Raw genomic sequence first — 24,948 nt, forward strand, 5'->3', positions numbered from 1 at the left:
AATAAAATGACTTTACCTTAAAGCAAAGACAAACTGTGTTTTTATTTCAAACTCTCGTTAGCATCATACATTGGAAATGAATGTGATACCTACTGTAGCTAGCTAGCTAGTATTGCTAGCATTGATTGCAGTCTCTTTTTGCATCCTCTAAAGAATGTAACTCCTTACCTTCACCCTGAGATACACGTATACTGCCAAGATTTCTAAAACCAGCATGTTTTATGTCAGACAGAGGTTAGATGCTGAAAACGATAAAATAAAGCAACTTTTAAGAAATGCGATAATCAGCCTTCCTGTTATCTCCTAGAAGTCTTACTGTCTCTCTCTTTCAGTCTGTCACATTGGATCGCTGCACTTCTTCTCATACAGGCTACTAGTAACTTGTTTGTTTTTCACTTACTAACTTCATGACTTGGTAATAAGTGAATCACTGGTCAGATTTTAGCATTTCTGACATGCAGGTCAAGAATCAGGAACAGTCCAGCTAAGAACTGGATGATGTCTTGTTGCAAGTCTGCATCTAATAATTAGTTTAATAAGGGTATGGATATTTGAGGAATCTGAGCTAGCAGAGAGTTGTTTTAGGTATTTGGCTAGCTCATTGCACATGTTTCAAACATCATTCCAAGCCTAGCTCACATTATCCAACAGGAGTTCTACTCTACTGGGCTCATTCATCACTTGAGCCTCTCTCATTGTGACCTGTTCTGAGGACAGCAGAAGGCCCTAGCTTTGGGCTAAGTGATTTTTATGAAGCAGCATCATGTTTGCCCAGGTCTTATTCCTTTTTCGTGGGAATGCATTTTCTACTTAGGTGGCAACAAACTGCATTTGCACTTAAAACATATTCTGTAATTTTCTGTTATTTTACATACAAATTGCATCCTGGGCGACGCATTCATCATTGCTCATATCCAGCCCACTCTTAAATGAAAAATGTATCTGAGATGAATAATGGATCCCTCTGTAGTATAATTTTGTGTTTCTTGAATATAGTCGAGAGTTCCCCCTCCACTATATGCTCTAATATTTTTTTCCTTGCCTGGATGAGGTTTTGGAAATGAAGAAAAATTACTTATTTACTCCACTTATTGTATACCTGAGAGCTTCCACAATACAAGCCACTTCAGTGCCAATGATGTGAGGAAAATGGTAAAGATCACAGTGTCGTTTTGGATGTTGGTGCAGCAACTTGCTGGTTCACTTGATATCCCAGCCCCACTAAACACACTGTGGGTTGAGGTGTGTTTAGTTTGTGATTGACCAGTTGGCGGGGAGATGAGCGGTTTGGAGCTGGCAACAGGTGTCAGTGCAGTGGTTGTGTCTCAGGGTCTCCTCTGGGGTCTATGGGTGGCAGCCTTGTGTGAAACAGGGGGAATTGAGGTTGAGCAGCTGAGCCCTCTGTCTTTATCTCTAATTACATGGTGAGGCTTGGGGAGATTGGGCAGAACTGTAAAGCCCCGCCCCAACATATAGCTCTGAGGCCCTTCCCGCCTCCCCAGGCTTCAACCCAGCAGGTTCTGAGCGTGTGAAGCAGAACCGGGTCTGCTGGGGCCTCTAATCCCAGCACAGATTCGCTCCCCGGGGAGCCCCCTGTGTTGTTTCCTCTTCACGTCAGTTTTCCCAACTCCGCCGCCATGGGAGAAGTGCGCCGAGCCGCCGAGCAGCCCACTCTGTCGTGCTCCACTTGCTCCTGTCGCTTCCCGTTGTCCCCAAAGTTTTCCGGGCCGTCCTGGGAGACGTCCTGACACCGAGTTGCAGATGGGAGGCAGTGGACCGGACCGGCTGGTGTCACAGCGTGGATTGGAATTCACTGCTGGGATAAAATATGAAACAAATATGTCATTACACATATGTTTTTTTTTTCTCTACAGTTTGTTCACCCAGCTGTTTCCTCCTTTCTTTCTGCACCACGTAAACCTCGCTAGGGTACCTAGTAATAATCCATAATACGTCCCGTTGTGCTCCATTTTTCTTTGAGTGGGTGTTGCAGCTCATAAGCATTACCTTTGCCGGGTTTTGCTTCGGGATTGCAGTGTTTATGCTTTGTTGTTTTTGATGGAATGAGGCAACACCATCATAAGACGGCCAAGGCGATACTCCCCTACAAATGAAAGCTGAAATTCTCCCCAGTCAGATAACTGTCCTTTGATTCTTTTGCAAGTTTAATCTGTAGGAATCAATAGAGGGATGCACGTTGGGCTTGGGGAGTCAACAGGAGCTGGGTTTGATGGGTAAATGGACAGGCAAATGGATGATGTGGGGGAGCATTCATCTTTCTTTAGGCAAATTGGGTTGCTAGGCCCCGGTTAATTGATTGATTATGCGACTTGCTGATACAATCAAAGCCTGGCCTGATTTATGGCGATAAATCGATTGATTAATAAGGTTTTGGGTGATGGGGTTGATCCGTAGCGGCCGTGTGGAGTGTGTGTGTGTGAGATGAGGGGGCGTAGGGGGGCAGACACCTCCAAATCACACATCTGTCTAGGTGCAGCCAGCCTTGTTGGTTTAGTGCTGTAATAAGCGAGACCTTGATCTCCCAGCTGACATTTACAAAGAGCCGACGGGCTCCGACCTGCTTCCCAGATTAACCTCCACTTGTTCTCATAAGCACCTCCGATATTAAAGAAAAAACAAAACAAAAAAAAAAACGAAGCGGCATCAGAGAAGACTACGTCTAAAGACCGACTTCTGTCACTTCGCCTTTTTGCATATGGAGAAACTACGGAAATCAATTAGGGACTGATAATGCCAGGGTCTTGCCAGGGATTATGTTTGGTCAAATATTGAAATTCTGATTTCCATCAAGATGGAGTCCGTTCCCTGCACTCGCCCGCCTGCCTCGCCTGTCTGCCTGCCTGTTCGGAATATGAAATGGAAGTTAAACAGTGTGAATCTCCAGCGTGGGGAGGAGGGCTCAGGACGTGTGGGCAGTGTAGCATCAAATAGATTGTGTTTCCTCCCGTGTAAACGCCTAATGTGTGCCGAGCGCTCTGACACAGATGAATGTAAGGAATTTGCTGTAAGGACTTTACGGCCCTTTTGAGAGACATGGCTGGTAACTGGTAGTGTGGAACATGCTGCACGCCCCCGACCGTACCCCCCTCCTCCCAACCTTCCTCGCCTCCTCACCGCTCTTGCCCCTCGATCCTACGTCTGCACACATGCACGTACACATTGGCTGTCACAAATGCTTACACATGCACACATGTCGGGGAACATGGCCCCCTGAGGAGAGCGACTGCATCAAGCTGGCGAGGCTTGTGCAGACATCAGGGAAACTTTTTATTTGCTTTGGGTCAGAAGTGGGGGCCCTGATGATGTGATGAGAATCATCTCACAGACCTACTCAGAAACATGAGCTCTTTTACGCCAAGAAATAATCCCGGTGATCCTCTTGACCAGACCCGTCATTAAATCTTGGGGAGGCAGCTGCTGTCTGTTGCACAACAGGGCAGACCGTAACGAGATTCAGGTATAAACTGATCGTTCAAGTTCCTGCTTTGGTTCTCTGGCAATGAACGTCTTCCAGATCGTCGAGGGTTTCTAAAACTCTTACTCACTTAATAATTCTGCCCAAGTATTGTTATGTATAATCCAGATTTTTTGAGTTTTACATCATGTTTTAATGTTATTCCCTCATCAAAAACATTCCTGGAGTGTTACCTTGCTTCTTTCATGAACATTTGAAAAATACCTTAATCTCCATGGCAACCATCCAGCTGTGCAAAACACCTGGGTGGACCACGCGCCGCCTTCGAGGACGAAGCTCCTCCTCGTTGAGCAGTCTACAAGCTTCAAAGTTTCTGTCTCATAGAGCAGCCCTTCCCCATGACTCGCCCACTCAGCTCCTTCAGACTAGCCAGCAGCAATTAGCAAACACCAGCTGACCTCATTATAGGAGCTACTTCTTAGTGCAACTCACTTAAAAACGTTAAAGGGTTAATAGAGGAGCCATGTTGTGTTGACTTCCTGAGGTTGGAGTTTCAGAAAGAACAGGAGTTTTTACAGAGACAGAGGCCCAATTTCAAAGTGTTAAATTTTGAAGTCAGATTTCTTTTCAGTCATATTTGATATATACATCATTTTTATAACAACTGAAGGTAACATAGTAACTTGATTGTTCTATGAAATGGCACCATGCGGCTGAAAAACACATAAAACGTCTCCTTTAAAGAAATAACAACAATTGCATTGAGACACTGACTGTGCAGAAATCTCTTCCTGAACAAGGATGTAGCAACAGCACACAGTCGATTGCGTCAAAACATTAATCCCTCACTCTAAGCATTCAGGTGGTAACAGTGGAAATGAGAACTTCATTTTTAACAGGTGTGACCAGCTATCTACCAAAACTGACTGACTATGACAAAGAAAAAGTAGAGGGTTAATGGCATTAGTGGCTCCTTTAGCACCTTCATCCAAAGGAGAGAAACACATCTGAACATGTAAGAACTGAGTCAGTAGTAAAATCAATGCGATGAAAAACACATTGCATAAAACTAAGTTGCAGCAATAGCTTCTTCAGTTGCTCTGTCCAAGACAAAAATTGTATAATCTATACAGAGAGAACATGAAGCCATTGGCAGCGATGCCAGGAAGGTGTCAGGGCTAAACAGAAATGCCCATTTAATGTCTGTGGAGTGATAAAACGGAACATAAAACGAATGGCTCTGACAGACAGTGGCATAAATATTCAACTATGTTTCAAATGCGAACATATCTCACAATCTCTTATTTTATTTCAGCACAATACTCACAGGTTTCTCTATGAATAAAAAACTCAAAACGGTTTGAGATTTGAGGCTTTATGGGTTCTTCTGTTGTAGTGTTTTTTTAGGGACTAGAGGTCTTAATTTGATAGATTAGAAGACAGGAAGGAAATGGAGGGCTGTTTCTCTCTACATGGGTGTCTGCTCTAACCATTGTACTCAGGAGGTATAGCCAGCTGAGTTAAAAACAACCTCTGACATCATGTTCAAGGGTGTTGCAGGAAAATGAGTCCATTTATTTTTACATACAGCTGCAGTATGTAACTTGTATGCTTTTACATTTTTGTTAAACCTGTCCCTATTCTGTGACAGTATAGCACCAGAAAAAAATGTGCTCTTCTGCCTCCACCCAGTGCTAACTAATAAATTCACAGCTTGGTCAAACAACCAACTCAAGGAGAAGGGTCTTAGCGCTGTCAATCAGGCTGGTGCTCATGCTCACACCCCGGCCTCTTGTTTTCTGCTACTCTACAGCGTCTTTCCTGATAGCAGAGACTGCTAAAGTTAGTGAGGAAAGTGGGAATAAAACTGCTGCTTATATTAAAAGGGATAGTTCAGAATTTCTGAAGTGAGGTTCTGGTAAATGTTCATTTCTCACCTGCAGTACACAACTCTCTTTTGATACAGCAGTGCTGCTCAGTGAATTAGAATATCATCAGATTGATTTATTTGTTTATGGTCATTTTATGGCCTAAACAATCGTCAGGAAGACTGCCGACTTGACAGCTGCGAGTCATAAAGACCCTCTAACAAGGCAAAGGTCACTGCTGAAGTAGGGGCTTTATATATGCATGTTAACGTAAAGTCATGTGAATGAAGAAAGCGTGTTAAAATGTTTTACAAGCTGTGTAGGGAAGGTTGTTTGAGTTCCAGTGTGAAGTTTCCACAACTTACCATAACAGTATAACTGTTCATGTTCACTGGTGGCCATGCTAACTCTATTTAGATTCATTTATTTTTGGTTCAAATGCAGTAAAACGAGAGTGCGCCGCGGAGAGAGGGAGGATAGAGCAGCACTCCCAACTCTCTCTCTCTCTCTCAGACAGGTGGCCCCGGTTTATGTCGCCGGGGGCCCCCAGGGGGGGCCCAGCAAAGTGAGTCGGAGCAAGAGGAGGGACCAGTTTGTGCGCGCCACGCAGGTGGTGTGAAATGCAAGTCCTCTCTCTGCACCTGAAATATTCAGATTCTTCTGGCGGCGTCGCTTTGATCTCGCTGCAATCGACAGGGGAAATCCGGGTGCGTGGGGGGCGGGGGGAGGAGGACGAGGAGGGGGGGAGAAAACAAAAACAAGAAGGAAGAGCAGCACACCTGAGAGCGAACAGATTAACATTTCTTAAGAGAGAATAAACAATCGCAGGTTAGCAGCGCCGTCGTCGTTCCAGGTGAAAGTGGGCCAGCGTGGCGACGGCCGCGCCTTCCGCGCCGTTCTGTCCTCCCATCGACTGACCTCGATGGTGGAGCTTCAGAGGAATACGTCCCCTGCAGGGGCACTACTCCCATTTTATTTCCTCACACTGAAAGCTATACAAAACAGGAAAACAAACCCTGTCCCCAATTTATTATTTGTTCATCTCGACAGTGTCACCGCTGTTTAAATTTTTAATGCGTCCCTTTGTAAAAAGAGAAGGGGGAAAAAAAACCGCCTCACTTTGGAGACTTGAACGTCTATCACCTTCCCCTCATTTGGCCGACTGAAGTTATCGTATCTTCTCCCAGGTTCTAACCCACCAACCTGCTAATGAATCATAGGACTGTGTAATTAGTCACCCTGCATGTACCACACAGTGACAATAGACACCCTGATTGTAACCACAGTTTGAAAGCAGCAGAACAATAGTGGGACTTAATGATGATATAAGGTGCTGTAATTGGGCTTCGTTTGGAGCATTCAGTCATAGATTGTAATTTGAAGTTTCTAATAGGGGGGACATTTAAAGTTATTCATGGGATCCGGCGCGGATACAGGATTGTTTGAAAGTGCCGTAATAAGATGCTTTCCTGAGATCTCCTGATACTGTAAAAAAAAAATAAAAAGACTCAAGAATAAATAAAATTAAGAGCCTCCCCGATCATACGGAGATGCGCTACCGTTACATTAGCAAGAAGTAAAAACAGAAAAAGAAATAAAAAAGAGCGTCTGCGAGTTGAAGTGCTCATGTTAGAATTAAAGAGGGAGAAGTGTTGACAAGTAGGCTGTGCTCCGGCGCATCAGGCGCCAAAAACTCTCTGAATGAAGCAGGGTATGACGAATAATGGCTGACAACACCAGTCACACCTTTCGCTGATGATTTTAACGCTCACGCGCTTCTCCATCCTTTTGTAAGATTTAGCATGCTGTTTGAAGACAGCCTGACTGACTGGGGATTAATTATTTTTGGGTGATTTAAAAAAAAAGAAAAAAAGTATTTATTTTTTTTCTTGCAGACTTTCCAGTCCAGAGTTGAGAGATGTGTCAGAGTGAAATGTGATTTTTTTCTTTTCGGCTTTGCAGGTAATTCCTGACAGCCTACATGGTGCCTACATGTTTCGGCACAGCGCAGCCAGCGGTAATTGTTGCAGAGTGGACAGGTGCAGACTCTACAGTAGCCTGACATGTGGGGAAACAAACATTTGTGTCACAGCGTAGAAGCAAATGTGAGCCTTGTCTTTTTAGACTGTGCTTGGTTTTTTACTTCTTTTTCCTGTTTGTTTTAGTCTTAGTTTTGTTCTTGTTTTTACTGCGTGGGGGTTAAAACATGCAGTAAACATGTTAATGACTTGGACTTGCTTTACAGCCAAAATACATTTACACCCTGAAGACCTGCTTTGACAGTAATTTCAAATTTTTAAACTGCCTTTGTGATCTAGCAAAAAAATTGGCATTATTGTGCATTCGTACAATAATTCCGATATGTTGTGCATTTGTAGTTTATAATTGACGCACTGAACTGCGAGGGGGTGCACATCAATTGTGCTTCACCTTTAAATTTTTGTAAGTTAAAATTTTTTGATACAAAAACCAGGTGAACGGCCCTAGAAATCAGTTTGGCGTGTTGCTCCACATCACACACCACAACCAAACCTTATACTTCAGATTTTGTGTGTGGCCTCTCAATGGCCTTAGCTAGTTAGCATTAGCAGAGCAGTACGCAGCACCTCAGTGGTTGCTTTGCTGTTAAGATATTTCTGTCATTTCTGCTCGGTGATTCTGTGGCTCCTTGGTACTTTTAAGTTGAGTGCCATCCTTTTGAAACTTACGGCTGTTGGAGACAAAATCTGGGGATGAAATGCACTCAGGATTTGTCCTGAGTGTGTGTGGTCTGACAGTACTCAGATGCTGCTGTGAGTTAAAACAGCTTTCTCTGTTCTCATGGAGAGTAGATCTGTTGCACTTTGAAACCCCCCCCAAAAAAACAATTGGAGAGAGATGCCAGGTGACTGCAGACCTCCCAAATGTTGTGCCTGTCAAAAGCCGCTTACTCCGGTTGCGTTCGCAGTGCCGGGTCACAGAGGTCACAGGCTTCTCCCGCCCTTTTCTCTCTGAACAGTCCAAAAAGCACACGCGCACACACTCGCATGCATAGAAATAGTCTATTTGTTGTGCCTTCAACTGCTGCTCAGTCGAAAGAGGCCAGATCAGAATCCATTTTGGATCTTTACTATGGACAGACGCCAATATACGCCTTTCCCGCTCTCCCCTCTCCAAACTCCTGCCTCCTCTCCTCTGCGACAGGGGCGGGGGGTTGCCAATAATAATGTTGAGTCCAGACTAGACTGCAGTGATTGGGACTATTGATTGCGGTGATTTGATTTATTGATCAACGCACCCTCTCGAATGTGGCGTCTGCGATGTGGGGCTAATCTGAGGCGGCCATAGACAGTCTTGTGCCTCACAGAGAACGGGAGGCGATAAACAGCGTGTGAAAGGAAACTGCACCTATCTTAATCACAGAGCGACCCCTTCACTGCCTCGCTGCAGACCCCCAGAGTACAGATGTCAGAGCACATGTGTACCAAAGAGCTCTTTTGTTGTGAGACCTTGCGTGTGCAAGAGTGTGCGCCATTGAAGGGGTGTGTGCACGAGTGGGGGAAGGGGGGTGAGGCAGTTCAGTCACCAGGCAGAACAGAGTGGATCTATAAATTGATGGAATTCAAAGCCTCCAGCATCGATTACCATTATAACAAACAGCAGCACACAGAATGTCTGATTATTTTTAGACAAAGATTTTTGTGCTCTCAGCAGCAATTCTGCTGATGCTGTCACACTTTCAGACATCTGCCTATGATTGCAATTAAATGGGATACAAAAAGAAAAATAATACCCCATCTGCATTTTCCCCTCTCTCCTCCTTGTTCCTGTTTTTTTTTCTCCTTCTCTTTTAATTTGTGCTGTCCATGCCTATTCTACACAAAAGAGACTCAGTCTACCTCATTTTTGCAGTACCTGGAAAGTTTTTTTCTCCCCTCCGCCCCAAACTCTCTCTAGTTGTCAACATTTTCCTCTATGGTTTGTCTTTGAGAAAGGCCAGAAAATAGCTTACGAGTACAGATGTAATCAAGATGCACTAGGTTTAATGAATCAATGTCAAATCTGTTCTGCTGCTACACAAGTGAGCGTTGCATTTCAGCTAAAACAAAACTCCTCTTTGGTACCGATTGTCACATCTTTTTCTGCTGGGTTTTGTTAAGTCCAGCATTTGTACTAAGATTAAGATACTTAACTGGCTCATGTCATGTTAGTTGGTGTTAGATGCCAACATTTCCAGAAAAAAAATGGAGGAATGTAAGTATATAATTATACATTGAGCACAGAAGATAAAAGGACACGATACTGGGTTCACACAAGGAGATTTCAGCAATATTTTGGAGAATATATAAGGTTTTAAACTTGACTAAACAAAGTCAGTTGTAATTTTATGCAGTTCAGGTTTGATCAAAGTGTTTCAGAGTTTGAGCTGGAGATGACAGAGTGCAGTCCAGACATATTAAAAGTTAGCTTTTAAGTTTAGCACTAGCATCATCATCGTCGATGGCTAACAGGTAGTCGGTATTCTTGGACCTTACAAAATGTTCTACGGAGTACCACAAATTCTTCAAAAGAAACACTGTAAACGTCTGTATAAGTCGAGGTCATCAATATAACCCATTTATTACTTAAAAATATGAGATAAAACATAAATTCAGCATCTCAAGGCTAAAGCTCCCTTCCCAGGCCCATACTAATTTAAACTTTAGAAGACAGCTCATCTCTGGCTGCTTTTCTTTTAACCAAGCCCAATGACTCCCGGAGTCACAGCATATTTCCTTCTGACATGTCATTGAGTCGCAGGTCCACTTAGGCTGTTGCTCTATCCGTTTAAAACCCAATAATCTTCTTGTTTTCTTGGTCTTTGTTTTCAGAGTCAGGAGTCTCTAAAATTGCTTTCCCCTGGCATATTGACTCAAGCGCAACAGGACCGGTTCCCTGCTCGTAATCTTTCGTCCCTGCCCCTCCGGTCCCTATGACAGCTCCACCCTCCCCAGAGGAAACTCATCAATTATGGCTGGATGTTTGACTGGCAGAGGCTTAATGACAGAGGCTCTGTATTGACCAGACTGCCACACACTTAAAATTTGCTCCCAGTTGTCCTTCTTAAAACCTGTCAAACCATGTCTGAGAAGCCCGGCTTTCTGCAACTCACCTCGATTTGGAGTTGAGGAAGGCATCTGGACGTTAATGTTAAAAAAAAAAAAAAAAAAAAAAGGAAGTTCTCCATAGTGAAGGCAAATAAGTGAATCTCATCAGAGGTCTACTTGTTGTGGATTGAAATGTATCGCATCTGATTATAGAGGAGAGGAAAAATCTTAGTACTTTCGCCTCCTGAGACGGCTTTACTATTTCAGCAGCACTATATTGCGGAGTTCCTCCCATCATCAGCCGTAGCAAGACAACCAAAGTAGCAAACAGCCTGTTCTGCCTCACTTCTTTCCAGAAGGACAGGCAGGAGGTTTCATTTGATGGGCTGTTGCCCAGGCTCCCCTCCCTCATAATGGTCTAGAAACTGTGGGGGTGCTTTCAGAATAACCATGCTACAATGATTGCACTGTTTGGCTTGCATACTGCATGAGCATCCAGCATCCTTATCATCCGAGCTGAAACCAGCTCCACACAGAGGCCACAGAAGCACCGGCAGACTTAGAATCACCATACTGTTATATCTTAAGCAGTTCAAAAAGAAAGAAAGAAAAAAGATCCACTCAACGTCATTTCTTGAGGAATTTTTCTCTTGGTGAGATTAGCTGGTCCGGGGCCATTTGAATCCTGCAGAGGTTGCCCACTGCTCAGAAAGCCCTCTCTAATCTCCAGCTAGGCTCATCCCAGATGGACTGTGAAAGGGCTAACAGGAATTTATAAAGTCCCATCGCCTTATCCCGTGCGGTAAAATCCGTTTTCAGTGATGGTACTATTCAAGGGAATGCCACACTAGCCAAGTATTTGGATACTTTATTAGGAGTTCAATTGAGAAATAGGGTGATGGTGACCAGTCATTTTAAAACAGTTTTCACTTCTAAATTGGAAGAGAGCCTCTGTTTTTTGCTGACTTGATTTATTTTAGGGGGAAAAATAGTAAAATACTAACATTGAGTTCAGTTTGGGAGTTTGTTTTCAATCCCAGTCTGAGAATCTATCAACATTTGATCACAGTTTTACAGGAGTACAAATGTGAAGAGATGAAGTGTATTTTGTGGAACTAAGTGTTGTCACATCTATCTGTTATGAGGGTCACTTTTGATGCTTTGCCATTTTGTATAGTAACTATGAATTGAGTGGAAGGAGTAGAATATTTTTTTTAACTAATTTGAATAATAAACTTAATACACAGTTAGGATCAATTGTATGGATCAATAGTAGGATCAATAGTAGGATCAATTGGAATAGACCTATGATTGAACGGAAATGACTCGTACCTTGACAGGACGTGTGTTGTTAATTGGCGCTATAGAAATAAATTGAATTGAAATTCTTGTCTTGTCATGACCTTAGAATTTTGTTGTAATTTTTTTATGGTGATCTGGAGATGGACATTCAATGCCTTACACAGTCAAATTGTAAAACCATTTTTACCTGCTTTAATCAGACTATAGGCCAGGCTGCCATCAGTTGGAGCTACTCAGAGAATTTGTCATTCCTCTGGTCAAAAAGAGGGCGTGTTTAGCTGATGTTATTGTTACGTATTGCTCTGTCATATGAACCATACATCTGGAAACTCAGAATACCACAGAACTTTTCCACCTTGCCAAAAAAATAAAACATGACAGCTTGGCTTAGCAAAGGATAAAACTGTGTATGCAGCCCATTTGTACAGTTTCTACATTTAAGCTTTACAGTTCTGGGCATTATGATTTCATTTACACGTTTTCAGTTTTATAGCCAAGAAGCCTAATGCAACACATTGATCCAATCTACTTATGTTTGAACGAATTAGTTCTGTTACAGGATAAATCAGGTAATCGGGTATTCTCGATTTTTCCCTGTCAGTAAAAGTCACTGAAAGACCAAAGCTGACTGATCCTCCAAGTACCTACTTTGTGTGTCTCATTGTTTTATATCCTAATATCCCTTCAAGAGCAGTAAAAACACCTCTAGCACACAGGTGAATTTTTCATTTCAGTTCTAGCACTCAACTTGTTAGAATATTTTGAGAGATACTTTGTGGAAATGTATCAAGATACTCTAGTCTCTACATTTCGTTTTGCTGCCTTGAATGCCACTTGTCTTTGTAGAGCTAGGTGAGGAACCATCTTTATGTCATCTCAGCTCAGGTTGTGCGTGTTGTTTCCTCTTGTGTGCAGTACAGAAAAGGTGAGAACACAGAGAAAGAAGTGGAAAGGTGAAGCTCCAATGGATTCTCTCACTGAATGCTAATTCCACATCTCATAGTTGAAGAACTGAGAGATGAGCCCAACCTATTTTCACAAATGCAACCAAAGCAGCAAATGAAGTACAAAGCGACCAATCCAAAGATGTGCTGCAAAGCAGGATTAATGGCTAATCTGCATAGATGAGATGTTGGAGTTTTAGTGTCACATGTGGCTGGGTTCAGTCAGGAAGTCGCAAACTTTCAGGGGCTGTTTTTTAACCTGACTGGTACCTGCCACCATGGTATGGGTCTGTCATGCAATACCTATTTTTTCCCTTGTTGATATTACATGCAGCACAAAATGGGTGTATTGACTCTCCCAAATCCTATTTAAAGAAGTGTTGCACTTTAAAGTTAAAGAAACAAACATCTGAAATTGTAGTTCATTCCAGATGTTACATATATTCAGTTGATTTGGTCAAGTTAACGTCATCAGACGATGGGAGCCGATGAACGGATTTCAAGTTTCAAGAAAAGTTTATTTTTATTCGTAAGTGCAGCAAGTGTTTTTGTAAATTGTATTTACATGAGATCTATCTTTAGATCACCTGAAAAGACTGACTGTTTTTGTGTGGAAAAATATTTTTCCTGATACCAATCCCAGGCATTTTAGACTTTGCACTCACCAGGTTTGAAGTTAATGAAACCAATGCCATGTAACGGCTGAATATGCTCCTAACTGGATTTCTCTCATACATCTTAAAATATGTAGCTGGGCTGATATGTGGGTAGGTTACAGTGGGTTAGAGCAGAAAAACAGAACACAAAACGTCTGAATTGAGGCAAGCTGCCTCAAAGTTTCCATGTGCCATTGTGCACACGATACCTGTTGAAACAAACATGCGTGATTGTGAATCAGCTGTTCACTATTTTAGCTAGAGCTAGCACCGTTAGCAGGAGCTAACTGGAAAACAAAACAAACTGGAAGACCATGAATGGATGTTTAAAGTGACAATGGAGCACCTTTAAGTCTTTGCACACCGTCCAAATATGTTTGAGAACATTTTTGTGATACCGATGCCAACCCTAAACTGTTGGAGTTGCTAACTGGAGCTCTTCCAAGCAGCAACTGCACAAACACCAGCATTTTCTTTCCTCTTTCTCCATTTGGTCATCCTTATCTTCATTTCCTCGTGTCACCTCTGCATTGCCTGCTATCTTAGTGCGCTGTAATTCACATTTAGGGGGAAGAACGCTACTTGTTTGTGCTGGATGGAGCTAGCGCTGTGGAACCAAGCATTTGTCGTCTTCTTCTTGTGTTTTTATGTATGGTTGGCAAACAACTTAAGGTGCATTACCGCCACCTTTTACATTGACCAGATGTTATAGTACTACAATATTCTTTCCAAAATACTAGGTTTTTTTTAGAGAAACTAAAAATTCTGGAAAAAACAGCAACCTAGCATTCATCTACCCAGAATGCATCGTAAACAATATGGCAACGTCCGTGTACACGTTTATACACGTTTTATTTAAGTGTATAAAAACTAAGCAGCCTACAATATTGTTACTGTATATATATATTTTTTATATACAAGATCAATGTTATTTAAATTAACTCTATTGTTACAAAGGGCCCATAAATTTCTACCACTGACAACAAAAAAGCTTGTAGAGTTTTTTTCAAACGTGAAGAATAGTTTTTTCCGCACGTCTTACTTTTTGCTACCGCACTCATCTTCACTTGAGCCGTCGTCTGCTCTGCCTGTCCAGGGACTTGAACCGGCAGCCCTTCAATTAGCGGCTGCTTCTCTGACCGGCAGGCTTTCGCCATCCCACGAGGCGCTCCCCCCTCCCGCGCCGCCCCGCCGTTAAAAGTTTCATCCTTCCATTTCCTTCTCTTATTTTGCCTTGCGAGATGATTTATTAAACCGCCTTTAACTAAGACTGCAGATTAATTAAAACACAGTCAATTTAATTTCCCAGCGTCATATATGAATTTGCAGTGGTAATTGAATCCCCTACCCTACTTTCTTCTATTTTAGCCAAGCAGTTACAAAAGAGGCTCCTCATCAATTACTGATAATCGCAGTCGGAACGAAGCCGGGGTCCGATATCCAGTTGTCTATGCTATTCCTGCTTTCAGCACAAAAAAACAGAGTTGGAATCTGTTGTCCTTTTCTTCCTTTTTTGTCTGTTTGCTGAAAGGGCCAGGAATTGGATGACCGATCAATAATATCGGATTTGCGGTTGGCATGCCGAGCAGCTGAGTCCGGCATGAATGCGAGGTTCTGATGAAGGCACAGCCACGCAGACGGCTTTGAATGGCGGATCAGACGCGTTGCCGGGGTGGAGCTCCGATTGGCCATAACACAGAGATGTAAACAAGCAATGTGCCGGAGGAGCATTAATGGAATAGCGATCAGGGCTGCTGCTGCTGCTGCTGCAGAAGGGTCATTTGGTTAAATCCGTGGAGGCTGCTGTCATGTATTGGTAATCGATGCAGGATCAATATAAGGATTGGTGCAGGTTGGAGGGAGAGGGGGGATGGGAAAGAGACTGGAAATAGACTCAAAAGCTGTGGTAATTACAGCAGAAACCGAGCCCGGTTCCTTCCACAGTCTGGTCTTGGCTGATTTTATAAAACAATGTTTTATTTCAGGAAGAAGCTGTGTGTTGGTAAGAGTGTTTGTCAGGTTATTGGGTCTCTACACGTGACTCGTCCTCCTGCTCCCTCCCTCCTTCCCTCCTTCCCTCCTTCCCTCTCTCTCTCTCTCTGTGTGTGTGTGTCTCTGGCCCCCTCCCTCTCGTCCCACTTGCTCACTGGCGCTCTATAGCCGTTGCAAGTGTATCGATTATTTCAAATACTGATTATCTAAAAGGCCTTCTGCTACTGTAGGCATTGGATTTATTTTGGCTTAATTATTTATGGGCCAGGGCTAGCTGTAAGTATTACTGCTGTGAGATCATGAAGGATTACATTGTTAATATTCAGCAGTGTGTATTTTTATTTATGTACACTCTCTAAGCTGTGTGCCAGATGAGCTTCGGCAGGCCACGTAAAATGGAAAGAGAGAGGGGAAAAAAAAGTGTGGAAGTGCGACGCCTCTTCTTCTTCTTCTCCCCCCTCAACGTTTCTCTCTTTTCTGTTTTCGTGTTCTTGCAGAGGGAGCTGAACTCTGTCGCCTCTGAGCTGGCCAGTCGGCAGGAGGAGAGCGAACATTCCCACAAGCACCTGGTGGAGCTGAGCAGGGAGTTCAAGAGAAATGTCCCTGAGGTGAGTCTAGCACCCTGCCCCCCATTATCTCAGCCAGTATGTGTCATTTTCCTCATCTTCACCTCAGCAGGTACCGGCTACCTTCTTCAGGTGGTGCAACTTAAGCCCCCGCGTGTGCTTATCAATGGGGAATTATCTCCGGCTTTTGGAAAAATCAGCATTCAAGAGCCGCACGTTGGGAGCGCGGATACTTCACGAACAGTCACCGGATAACTCCTGACATTAAGATTTGGATGCGGAGGCCTTGCATTAGCCTCCATCTATGACTGACAAATGGGATTTAACTCCAAATCATAAGCAGCAGTTAATGAAAAAGTTACCTCGCTTCTTCGCTTTCGATACCAATATCCGAGTGTCGGTCAGTACTGATCCAAAGCAGAAAAACATTTCTGATTTGGCTTGAAATTTTTCTTATTTTAAAAACAGACACAAATGTACTGGATTGCAAATTTATTTGATAACTCTGCACCAGTACAGCACACTTAAATACACCAACAGCTTCACAAGCTTGGTCAAACATGTAAAAACAACTTTAATTTGTCCAGTCAGAGCAATTAGGAGTAGAGCAGCCAATGTAAAATAAATAAGAAACTGAAACTGACAAAAACAAAAGGTTGACCACCTTGTCAAACATGCAAAACATTGTCGCAGCTACCCGATCTAGAATCTTTTTCAATATCGGGGCCAATATCAACGTTGGATGCCGATCCAGCATTAATATCAGATTTCTACTGGGGGTATTTCTGAAATTTCTTCAGCTGAAACAAATGTGAATTTGCAATAAGTGGCAAACTATCCTGAATCTAAGGGAAAATTAAATCCCTTCTACACCTACCATCACACATATTTCATTAAATTACATCTTTTTGTTCTGTACCTAAACAGTAAAACAAATAGATGCTGCTATCATAAAATGTAGAGTGTTTTCAGACTTTAATGATCAGTTTGAGAGCTCTGGTTAGAAGTAGGAAAAAAATAGTTGATTATTATCGTTTTCATAAAGATAGTAATATTTGGTAGAAAAATACTTCATTTTTCTACCAACACAAGAGGCTTTGAATTTGACTTCACTCACAAGTAAATCACAATATTTTTTTTTTTATCTTTCAGAAGATAGGATAAGTAGACTTTTACTGTAAATGTTGACCTCATTGGTTATGTACTAAAGAACATTAGGGCCACTGATTAAAAAAAATTAAAAAAACAATTCTGACTTTTTGTTTTTTAGAATTCAGACTTAAATCTTAGTAGATTAAAAGTCAGGATTCTGTAAGCCGTGTAGATCAATCCAGGTCTGTCTGGTCCATATATCAGGATTTCAAAAATATACTGTGGTGGTTTGTGGTACTGGTTTGTTCAGTTTAAGTTTTTAGGCACTGAACTACCTGTTAAGTCCAGACTTATTAAAATAGTGAAATAACCCTTTAGCACCAAATTAGAGCTCCTAGGACATGCTCTTTGTTTGCCGCTAATGGCTAATTGTTATTAGGCTAATACAGTCATTCGCTTTTATTTTCACAGTTCTTTGATGTTACTGTTACTCTTTCGCAATTACCTCGTTGTGTTGAGTGGCAAAAATGCTGCGTCACAAACATTTTAAATATGGCAGAAGCTTCTTTGAAGTACTTTAAGACCTAGCATGCCCCGTTAGCGGTCTCTTTTAGCTTGTGTCTCAAACATTGATAAAGCAGGACATCAAGACTGAAGAACTCACCTTTTTACCCAGGGATAATGTTAGCTTAGACGTGCATGAACAACAATGTCAAATGCTAACAGCAACCGAGTTCTGAAACTGAAAGTGTGTAGCGTTTATTGACATCTTGTAGTAAAACTGAAGATGCCAAATACTTTTCACTTCTGCATCACATCAAATTGCTTCTAACCTAGTAGTCAAGGCAACCTGTCGAGAATAATGCAATCATCAGAAACGAATATTAGGATAACTCATTTACTTCACGCGTCCCATACTGACCGTATTTGGGTTTTTGCTGTTTTTCAGCCCCATGTTTTCCTTTGGGCACCAAACCTACATCTAAATGCTTTGTTTGAAAGTAGATTAAAAAAACCCATTTTGGCAAACCGATCAGGTACTGAATTGAGCTGTTACTACGCAGGTGTACTTGAAGCAAGAGGCTCTGTTACTAGCAAAATAACGACGTGTCAGCAGGTTTAGTCAGTTGTCAGATCAGAAGCTGGTAACCCAGCTGACTGTAATGTCAGTTTGCATTAGGCAAACTAAAATGTCATTATTGTTCTGAATACAGTGCTCACACCTGCTGAGACGCCATCTGTGCATCAACTTTTTGTTTTCTCTGCCTTACAGTAAGACTTGTCACTTTTGTTCCATCTTACTTTTTAAGGGAAAAAAAACAAATAAACTAAGCAAGATTTACCATGCCTAAGCTAAATCTATGCATGGTACAGATATGATTTTGTCCTTTTTCATCATACTTTTCTTTGAAATAATCATGTATTGACATTTGGCTGAAGTCAAAGAGAATATTTTTATGTTTTATAAATGAACCCTGAGGCTATTTGCCGCGCCGCCTGCCTATCTCGGTGCGGAGCCGGAATCTTGTCGGTATAATGCAGGCGTTTAAGACGGGATCAGGCTGTCACCGCTGGCAGCACAATCCCTTTACCTGCAGCTGCGAGAGCTTGCACGAGTCAGGATTTCTGAGCTCTAAATCAAGCTATTGGAAAGCCCCACTTTTCTAACATGCCCACCCAAACCCTTTTCAGTTTTACCAGTAATACCCTCCGCCCTACAAAACTACAGACATCGCCGGGACCTTAGAGGTGTTTTAGACTTTCTTAGCAAGCTGTTTGTGCCTCCCAGGGGCCAGTCTGATTCCTGAACAGGTGGAGCATCTGCACCGTAAAATCTGCTGAGACAGAGTTTCCTTTTTTTGTGTTGTGCGTGTGTGTGTGTGTGTGTGTGTGTGTGTGTGTGTGTGTGTGCATAGGAGGTCCGGGAGATGGTGGCACCTGTTCTCAAGAGTTTCCAGGCGCAGGTGAGTTGCATGCCTCCGCTTAGATTACACACACTGCAGAGTCGAGAGACCACTAAGTAGTAGTTATTGACGACTTCCAACGTTTCCGTCCCACAAATATTAGTCGAAGGAGACTCTCCTGTTGGACACCGTGCGGACATTGACCAGAAATGGACCGTGGCGCTCCTTCAGCGAGTGATTTGATAGATAGAGGGAGAAATCCATGGCGTACTTTGCGTGTTGCTGCTCATCTAGTGCGTATTGACTGATGCCTTTTCTGTCAAAGTGAAGTAGCATCTATCTGCCATTAGATGATCAGATATCTGGCTTCTCATATTTTCTTGGCTGAGACAAGCCCTCATTTCCTGTTGAGATGGTGCATTCGCCGTCCCCCCCCTCTGACGTCGCCATATTGAAAAAGTCATCTGATACCTACGAAGACTGTGCTCCAGCCATTAAACCAAGGTCATAAATCACATTTGCGAGCCGCGTTATGGTCCGCAAAGCAGAGGCTTATGGAAATGATACCGCAAATATGTTTCCAGTCTCGTTTCCTACCCCCCCTCCTCTCCCGCCCCACCACCACCTCTAAACTCCCGCTCAGTGCCAACCTGAAAGCCCTATCATCTGTAAACATGAGAACACTCAGCATGGATTGTTCAGATCTCTTGGAAGTGATTATTGGCAGCTCCTTTTTAATGCTTTCTAATTGACTGCGCCCGAGCAGCCGCGTTCCTGGGCGGCGGCCGTCGCAGTCCATGCCACGCTCTCCAGCCACGGCGCTGTGGCTGATTTCTGTGCTAATTCAATTTCTCCCGACTGTAAAGTTTCAGAAATATGTGAATCAAGCCGTCCATGTCTTTATTGCGCAAACGGGAACCCAAAGGATTAATTTGAACACCACTGATGTCTGACAACTGGGATTTGAGAGATGCCTTATAGTAGATAAAATAGATGGCTGATAATGAGCCATGATTTTTATTTATTCCCCCTCCCCTTATCTTCTGTTTTGCTGCAGGCCTCTCTGGATACCTCTTGGTCTCTCTTGTGTAACTTGATAAGTGCAGGCGCAGGCTGAGGAAGCACACTCATGTAGTAGACTGTATAGATGAGAAGTTCCTGTACAATTATCATTGGGACCAATCAGTCATTTTGGATTTTTTTTACAAGCTTGAATTTTTTCTATGCAGACTGGTAATAAAGCAAACCTCACCAGTTCCTAAAAATAAGAAAAAGTCGCACAAGTTTGAACTGTAAACTATACATATGCTACCACTGACATTTGGTGGAGGCTTTCAAACCACACACTTTGTGTAGTCAAATTGTAGCATCTTTTTGGTAGATTCAGTGGTGAGGGACATAAGCCAAATCTAAGCGTATTCCATAGATTTTGGGTCAGGACCAAACAAGGTACATGATACAAGGCAATTATATCAATTAAAAATTATTTGGATGTTATTATTATTATTCCCTATTGTGTCCAAGTTTCAACTAACTTGTTGTCGATTTGAGTTGAGGCTAATCCTCCGTCTGGATTATTTCACCTACCTCAACAACCCTGGCAGTGAAACAGAACCTCAGCATGACGCTCCCACCACCATGCTTCAAATAATGATTTTTCTTTGGTATTATTATTATTCTGGCAATTATTCGATTAATCGGCTGAAAGATGTAGATAAACAAACAGTTCAGTTTGATTTTAAAACAAACATTTCATTGCATAAAATGCAGTAGCACATCGTTCTTTTAGTTTATGCTGTTGCAAAGGATGCATCTGCAGCTAAAAAATACTTCCAACATCAACATGTTAGAAGTATATTTTGGCCTAGTTATTGCTCTGAGTGTGTTGTTCTTTCAGCAAATGCCCCTTGTTTCAGTCTGTACACTCTGGGTAATGAATACTAAATTAGATGACGATTATTTCAATAATCGATTCGTCGTGATTAATCGTTTCAGCCCTAGTAGATCATAGAAAATGTACGCTAAATTCAAAGTTCTGGATCTAATGTTACTTCACAAAGACCATATTTGTTTGTGTATATTCATTATTCCAAGACGGAGAAGGAGCCGTTTAACATTCACGTCTTACGACTCGTGCAGTTTTTGGTCGGGGCGGTGACGCCTGCCGCATGGCGCACCACAGCGCTGTAATCCTCTGGTGTTTTCTGATACACTTTGACCTTATTGGTAATGTCAAACAGCTTGCAGAGGCTTGTGAACTTTACCCAGCAGTAGTCTGCACGACCTCAGCGTGAGCGCTGGGACCTCGACCTGCTGCCGCCGAGGGGGGCGAGTGTGAAGAGGAGGCTGGAGTTGGACAGGTTGCGTGGTTGGGAGTAGGCTAACGCTCCCCCGCAGCTGCGCCGTACAGGTGTGCGTGCGTGGATGTGTATGTGTGAGAACAAACTGGGTCCTCGTTTCTCCGTCAACCCCTCCTCCTCAGCCTGGGTTCGGAGGCCCAGAGGAGCGCCTCGTGGTATTTGGACCCTCATCATGCCACTTCTAAAGGAGAAGCCGGCTCCTTTGAAGTGTTCGCAACATGACAGGTTCCCTTTCTTTCGTTTTTTTTTTTTTATTTCAGCGTTCCCCACCCACTTTTTCTCTCTTCTCCCGTTCAATCTTGCCTTCTAATTATCACTAACCAGGCGACTGATTAGAAACACGTTGCCGACCTAGTTTTTCCGCCGAGCTGGAGGAGGAGAAAGGGTTAATCCCAGAGCTGGTGACTGTCATTGGTCGCTTCCCTCCTTCTTCTCCTCTTTTTTTCGTTCCGCTCTCCTCTTTTCTTTCCCTGGAAGTTTGCTAATGAGGTCCCGTCAGAGCTGAGGAGAGGTGTTAATTTGGCCTTGTGAAGTAGGAAGGAGATTAAGGACAGTGAGGAGCTGAGTTTACGGCTTAAAATACACCGCTGTCCTTATTAATCCACGGGGCCCCTGAGAGACCGGCGTTTTTGGTTTTATAATGAACACTGTCTTATAATGAAGGTGATTTTAATAAAAATTTACAGAGCGGAAGTGGAGATGGTACACGTCTCTGCGGTCCTGGGCACACCTTTGGGGCCGAGGAATGTGACGGTTATTTCTCAAATAACCGACCGCGGGAGAGCCGGCGCCCGTCAGACCTCGCTCTTTTGCAGAGCTCAGACTTCTCTCTCTGCCCGCTGAACGCACACCAAACAGCCTGGCCAAAGACTTTGTGGGTTTCTCGATGCAATTCACACCTCCCTCTCACTTTGGTGGGTAAAAACTCCCCTCAGGATAAACCTTTAGTCGAGACAGATTGAAGACAAAGCAAGAACAGTGACGGATTTCTTTTTGCGTTTCTTCCAACGAGGCAGATTCCGCCTCGCATCCGGAGCGTCGGGGCCCAAATTAACAAGTCATTCTATTTTTCTCCTCTCCTCTTGATGTCGTTTGGTGCTCTCAGAATAAGAAAACAGCAGTATGGTTCCCTAATTACTGAAACTTGCTTTACAATGATAATCCGTGGAGTAATTTAGCGTGCACAATGAGAGCCGCGGTGCTTGCGCAGATGGAGATTCTGATAAATAGTTTGTAACGTGTAATTAGCAGCTCTGCCGGTTACATACCATTAACCCCTTAAGCTCAGGAATCATTATTGGGCCTCATTATCAAGCAGCAAGGTACGATCGAGCTGACTAGACATCAAAAACATCAAACAGCTATTAAAGCACAGCGAACCGGCGGCCGGTGGACACCTGTTTATGAGTCTAACTGTGCCATTCTTTCCCCTGAGGTTGAGGAGGGATGGTGTGAGGTTAGATATTGTTTTTTATGTTGTTGTTGTTTTTGCAGTTGTTGCTCATTCTCTTTGAGAGCATGAGGGGCATTTTGAAGACGCAGCAGCTTTTCTTTTCTCCTCAAAACTAAATTACCTATCAGAAAATGGCAGCGTAGTTTCATCTGTGTTCCTAAGATTTCACACTCAAAAAAAATGCCTACTTGTATGAGTTGCACTGATGAAATTGTAGCCAATTTTGGACCTTTGATTTTTGAAAATGCTTGACTTGCTGTTACAGATTTAACGTCCACTAACAAACAGGATGGATCCCCCTCATGGCATAGATTTAACATGCTGTCAGAAGGATTCCTCGGAGACTTTGGATGTGAATTTTCCATTCTACTGCATCTCAAACTAGTAATGTGAAAGAAAGCAGATGGAGCTGATTTTTAGCTTCATTACATGGTGCCTTATCATGTCTTCAGATGATGGGTAGCTGGGTGACCCTGAAGGGACACACATGTAGACTAAAGGGCTCTGCTTGGTCGTGCTGAACTGCCAGAATCGGTTCTCATTGTCGCAGTTGATGAAAATTGTATCGTTTTGTTCTCCGCCTCCTGTCGTCTGTCCCTTTTCACCCTCTTCTCCACGCGAACCTATTGTGTGTTCATAGCTGTGTTTATTTATGTAGAAAACAGCATAATTTCCAGTAGCCGCCATTCTGAATGTCTGCGCAAAGTAGGACGGATCGTCAGGTAGCACAGATAGTCGTAGAGCAGATTTTGAGGAGCAATGTGAGGGAAGTACTGAAATATTAAACTCCCCTTGCTCAGTTCTGGTCTGATGCAGAGGGAGAACGGATCACCGACGCTGTCTGTGATTTTTTATTATTTTTTTTTTCCAATAACGTGAAAAGTAAAATTAGATTTTCCAGCCCGTCAATTATCATTTCCTCCTCCTCCAAACTTGTGAACTCCTACTAGCTGTTCTTCTCCGTCATGGTCGCTGTTTGCTGGGCTGTTGTAAATCACACATTGCAAAACATCCGGATGTTATTGAGGCGGGAAGGGGAGTGTGGCTCGGCATGTCTTATAGACCATAAAAGGTCTGTGCGAAAGTGAACATCCAAAAACCACGTGACCATGCATTGACAGTTTGACTTTGATCCGACCATGTGTGTACCTTTAGTTAGGTTGGTTGGTACTAAAGGGCCCAAAGTTTACTGAGAAAATATTTCACACATTGCTGCATCAGCAGCAGCCTAATCCATTGGTGCAAGGCCAATCGGATCCATGCTGTCGTGTTGCTTATGTCAAATTCTGATCCTATCGTCTTGGTGTTTCTACTGAAATTGAGTCGTGGATAGTCGACGGATCCTGTGTAAATTGTAGCGTCTGTTTCCTGTACTTCACTGACAGGAGTGGCATCTGCACTCCTGTTGCTTTAGCTCATCTCCTTCAAAGACGTGTTCATATTTCGCATACCTTGCACTTACAAGTGTTTATTCAGAGTACTGTCAACTGTCCTTCATCTTGAACCAGAGTGCTGATCCTTCTCTGACACTGACGAGCCATTTTAGTCATTTTGGTTGCCACTCACTGGAGGTTTTTTTTTCTTTTTCGGAGGATTCTCTGTAAACATGAGCAATGATGGTGTGTGGTTTTCTGAAATGCCTGTCCAGAACCAACATTCAAAGCAACTTAACACCCCGTTTCTCCATTCTGATGCTCAATTTGAACTTTGGCAAGTCATATGCACAATGTTCAGATCCGTGAATTCACTGAGTTGCAATTGAATATGTGTACCAGTGGGTCTACGTCCCAGCATTAGAATACGTATAAGTTTTAGTTCACAGAGGTGACGTCACACTGTGTGTGTTCATACAACAGAAGATTTTGTAAAATAACATCTCGAGTGACTTAAAAATAAGACACAACGATTTGCACTTTACATTTCAGAGATTGTGTTGCACACCTCTGTAGTGCAATAAGTACAAAATGGTGAAGTAGTAACCATCAAAGCCCAGCTTGCAGCTGCAACGACGTGGTAAACAGAGAACACGCCTTTGCTAAAAAATAAAAATACAGCTTTGTCTTAGTTTCTTCTACTTTTTGTCTTTCATTCAATTTCATTTTCATGCATTTTACCGACACTGAAATATCTCATTTTAAATCTTCTGATGTTGATCCGGTGTCGATGTCACTGCAACCTGGTAGCACTTAGCAAAAAGTCTTTGTTTTAATGATCAAAAACATCTTCAAACTTCTGTGAACCTTCATGTCGAGTATTTGACCAGTGTGGAGGAGTCTATGTTCAAGTGCTGGAGATCTTTTTCCACAGTG

General features: G+C 42.9%; 1 protein-coding gene across 4 annotated transcripts in view; it reads left to right on the plus strand.

Annotated features, from left to right (window-relative positions):
- The window catches only part of cux2 (cut like homeobox 2), a 131,128-nt gene that overhangs the window by 43,915 nt on the left and 62,265 nt on the right, over positions 1-24,948 (plus strand). For all 4 annotated transcript variants that reach the window (XM_023342649.1, XM_023342650.1, XM_023342651.1 and 1 more), the window contains exons 2-3: positions 15,762-15,872; positions 18,839-18,886. In XM_023342649.1, the coding sequence (XP_023198417.1) occupies positions 15,762-15,872; positions 18,839-18,886 (159 nt within the window). The remainder of the gene's footprint in view (positions 1-15,761; positions 15,873-18,838; positions 18,887-24,948) is intronic.

This window comes from Xiphophorus maculatus, chromosome 11 (genome assembly GCF_002775205.1).
Source record: "Xiphophorus maculatus strain JP 163 A chromosome 11, X_maculatus-5.0-male, whole genome shotgun sequence".
In the NCBI taxonomy this organism is placed as follows: Eukaryota; Metazoa; Chordata; class Actinopteri; order Cyprinodontiformes; family Poeciliidae; genus Xiphophorus; species Xiphophorus maculatus.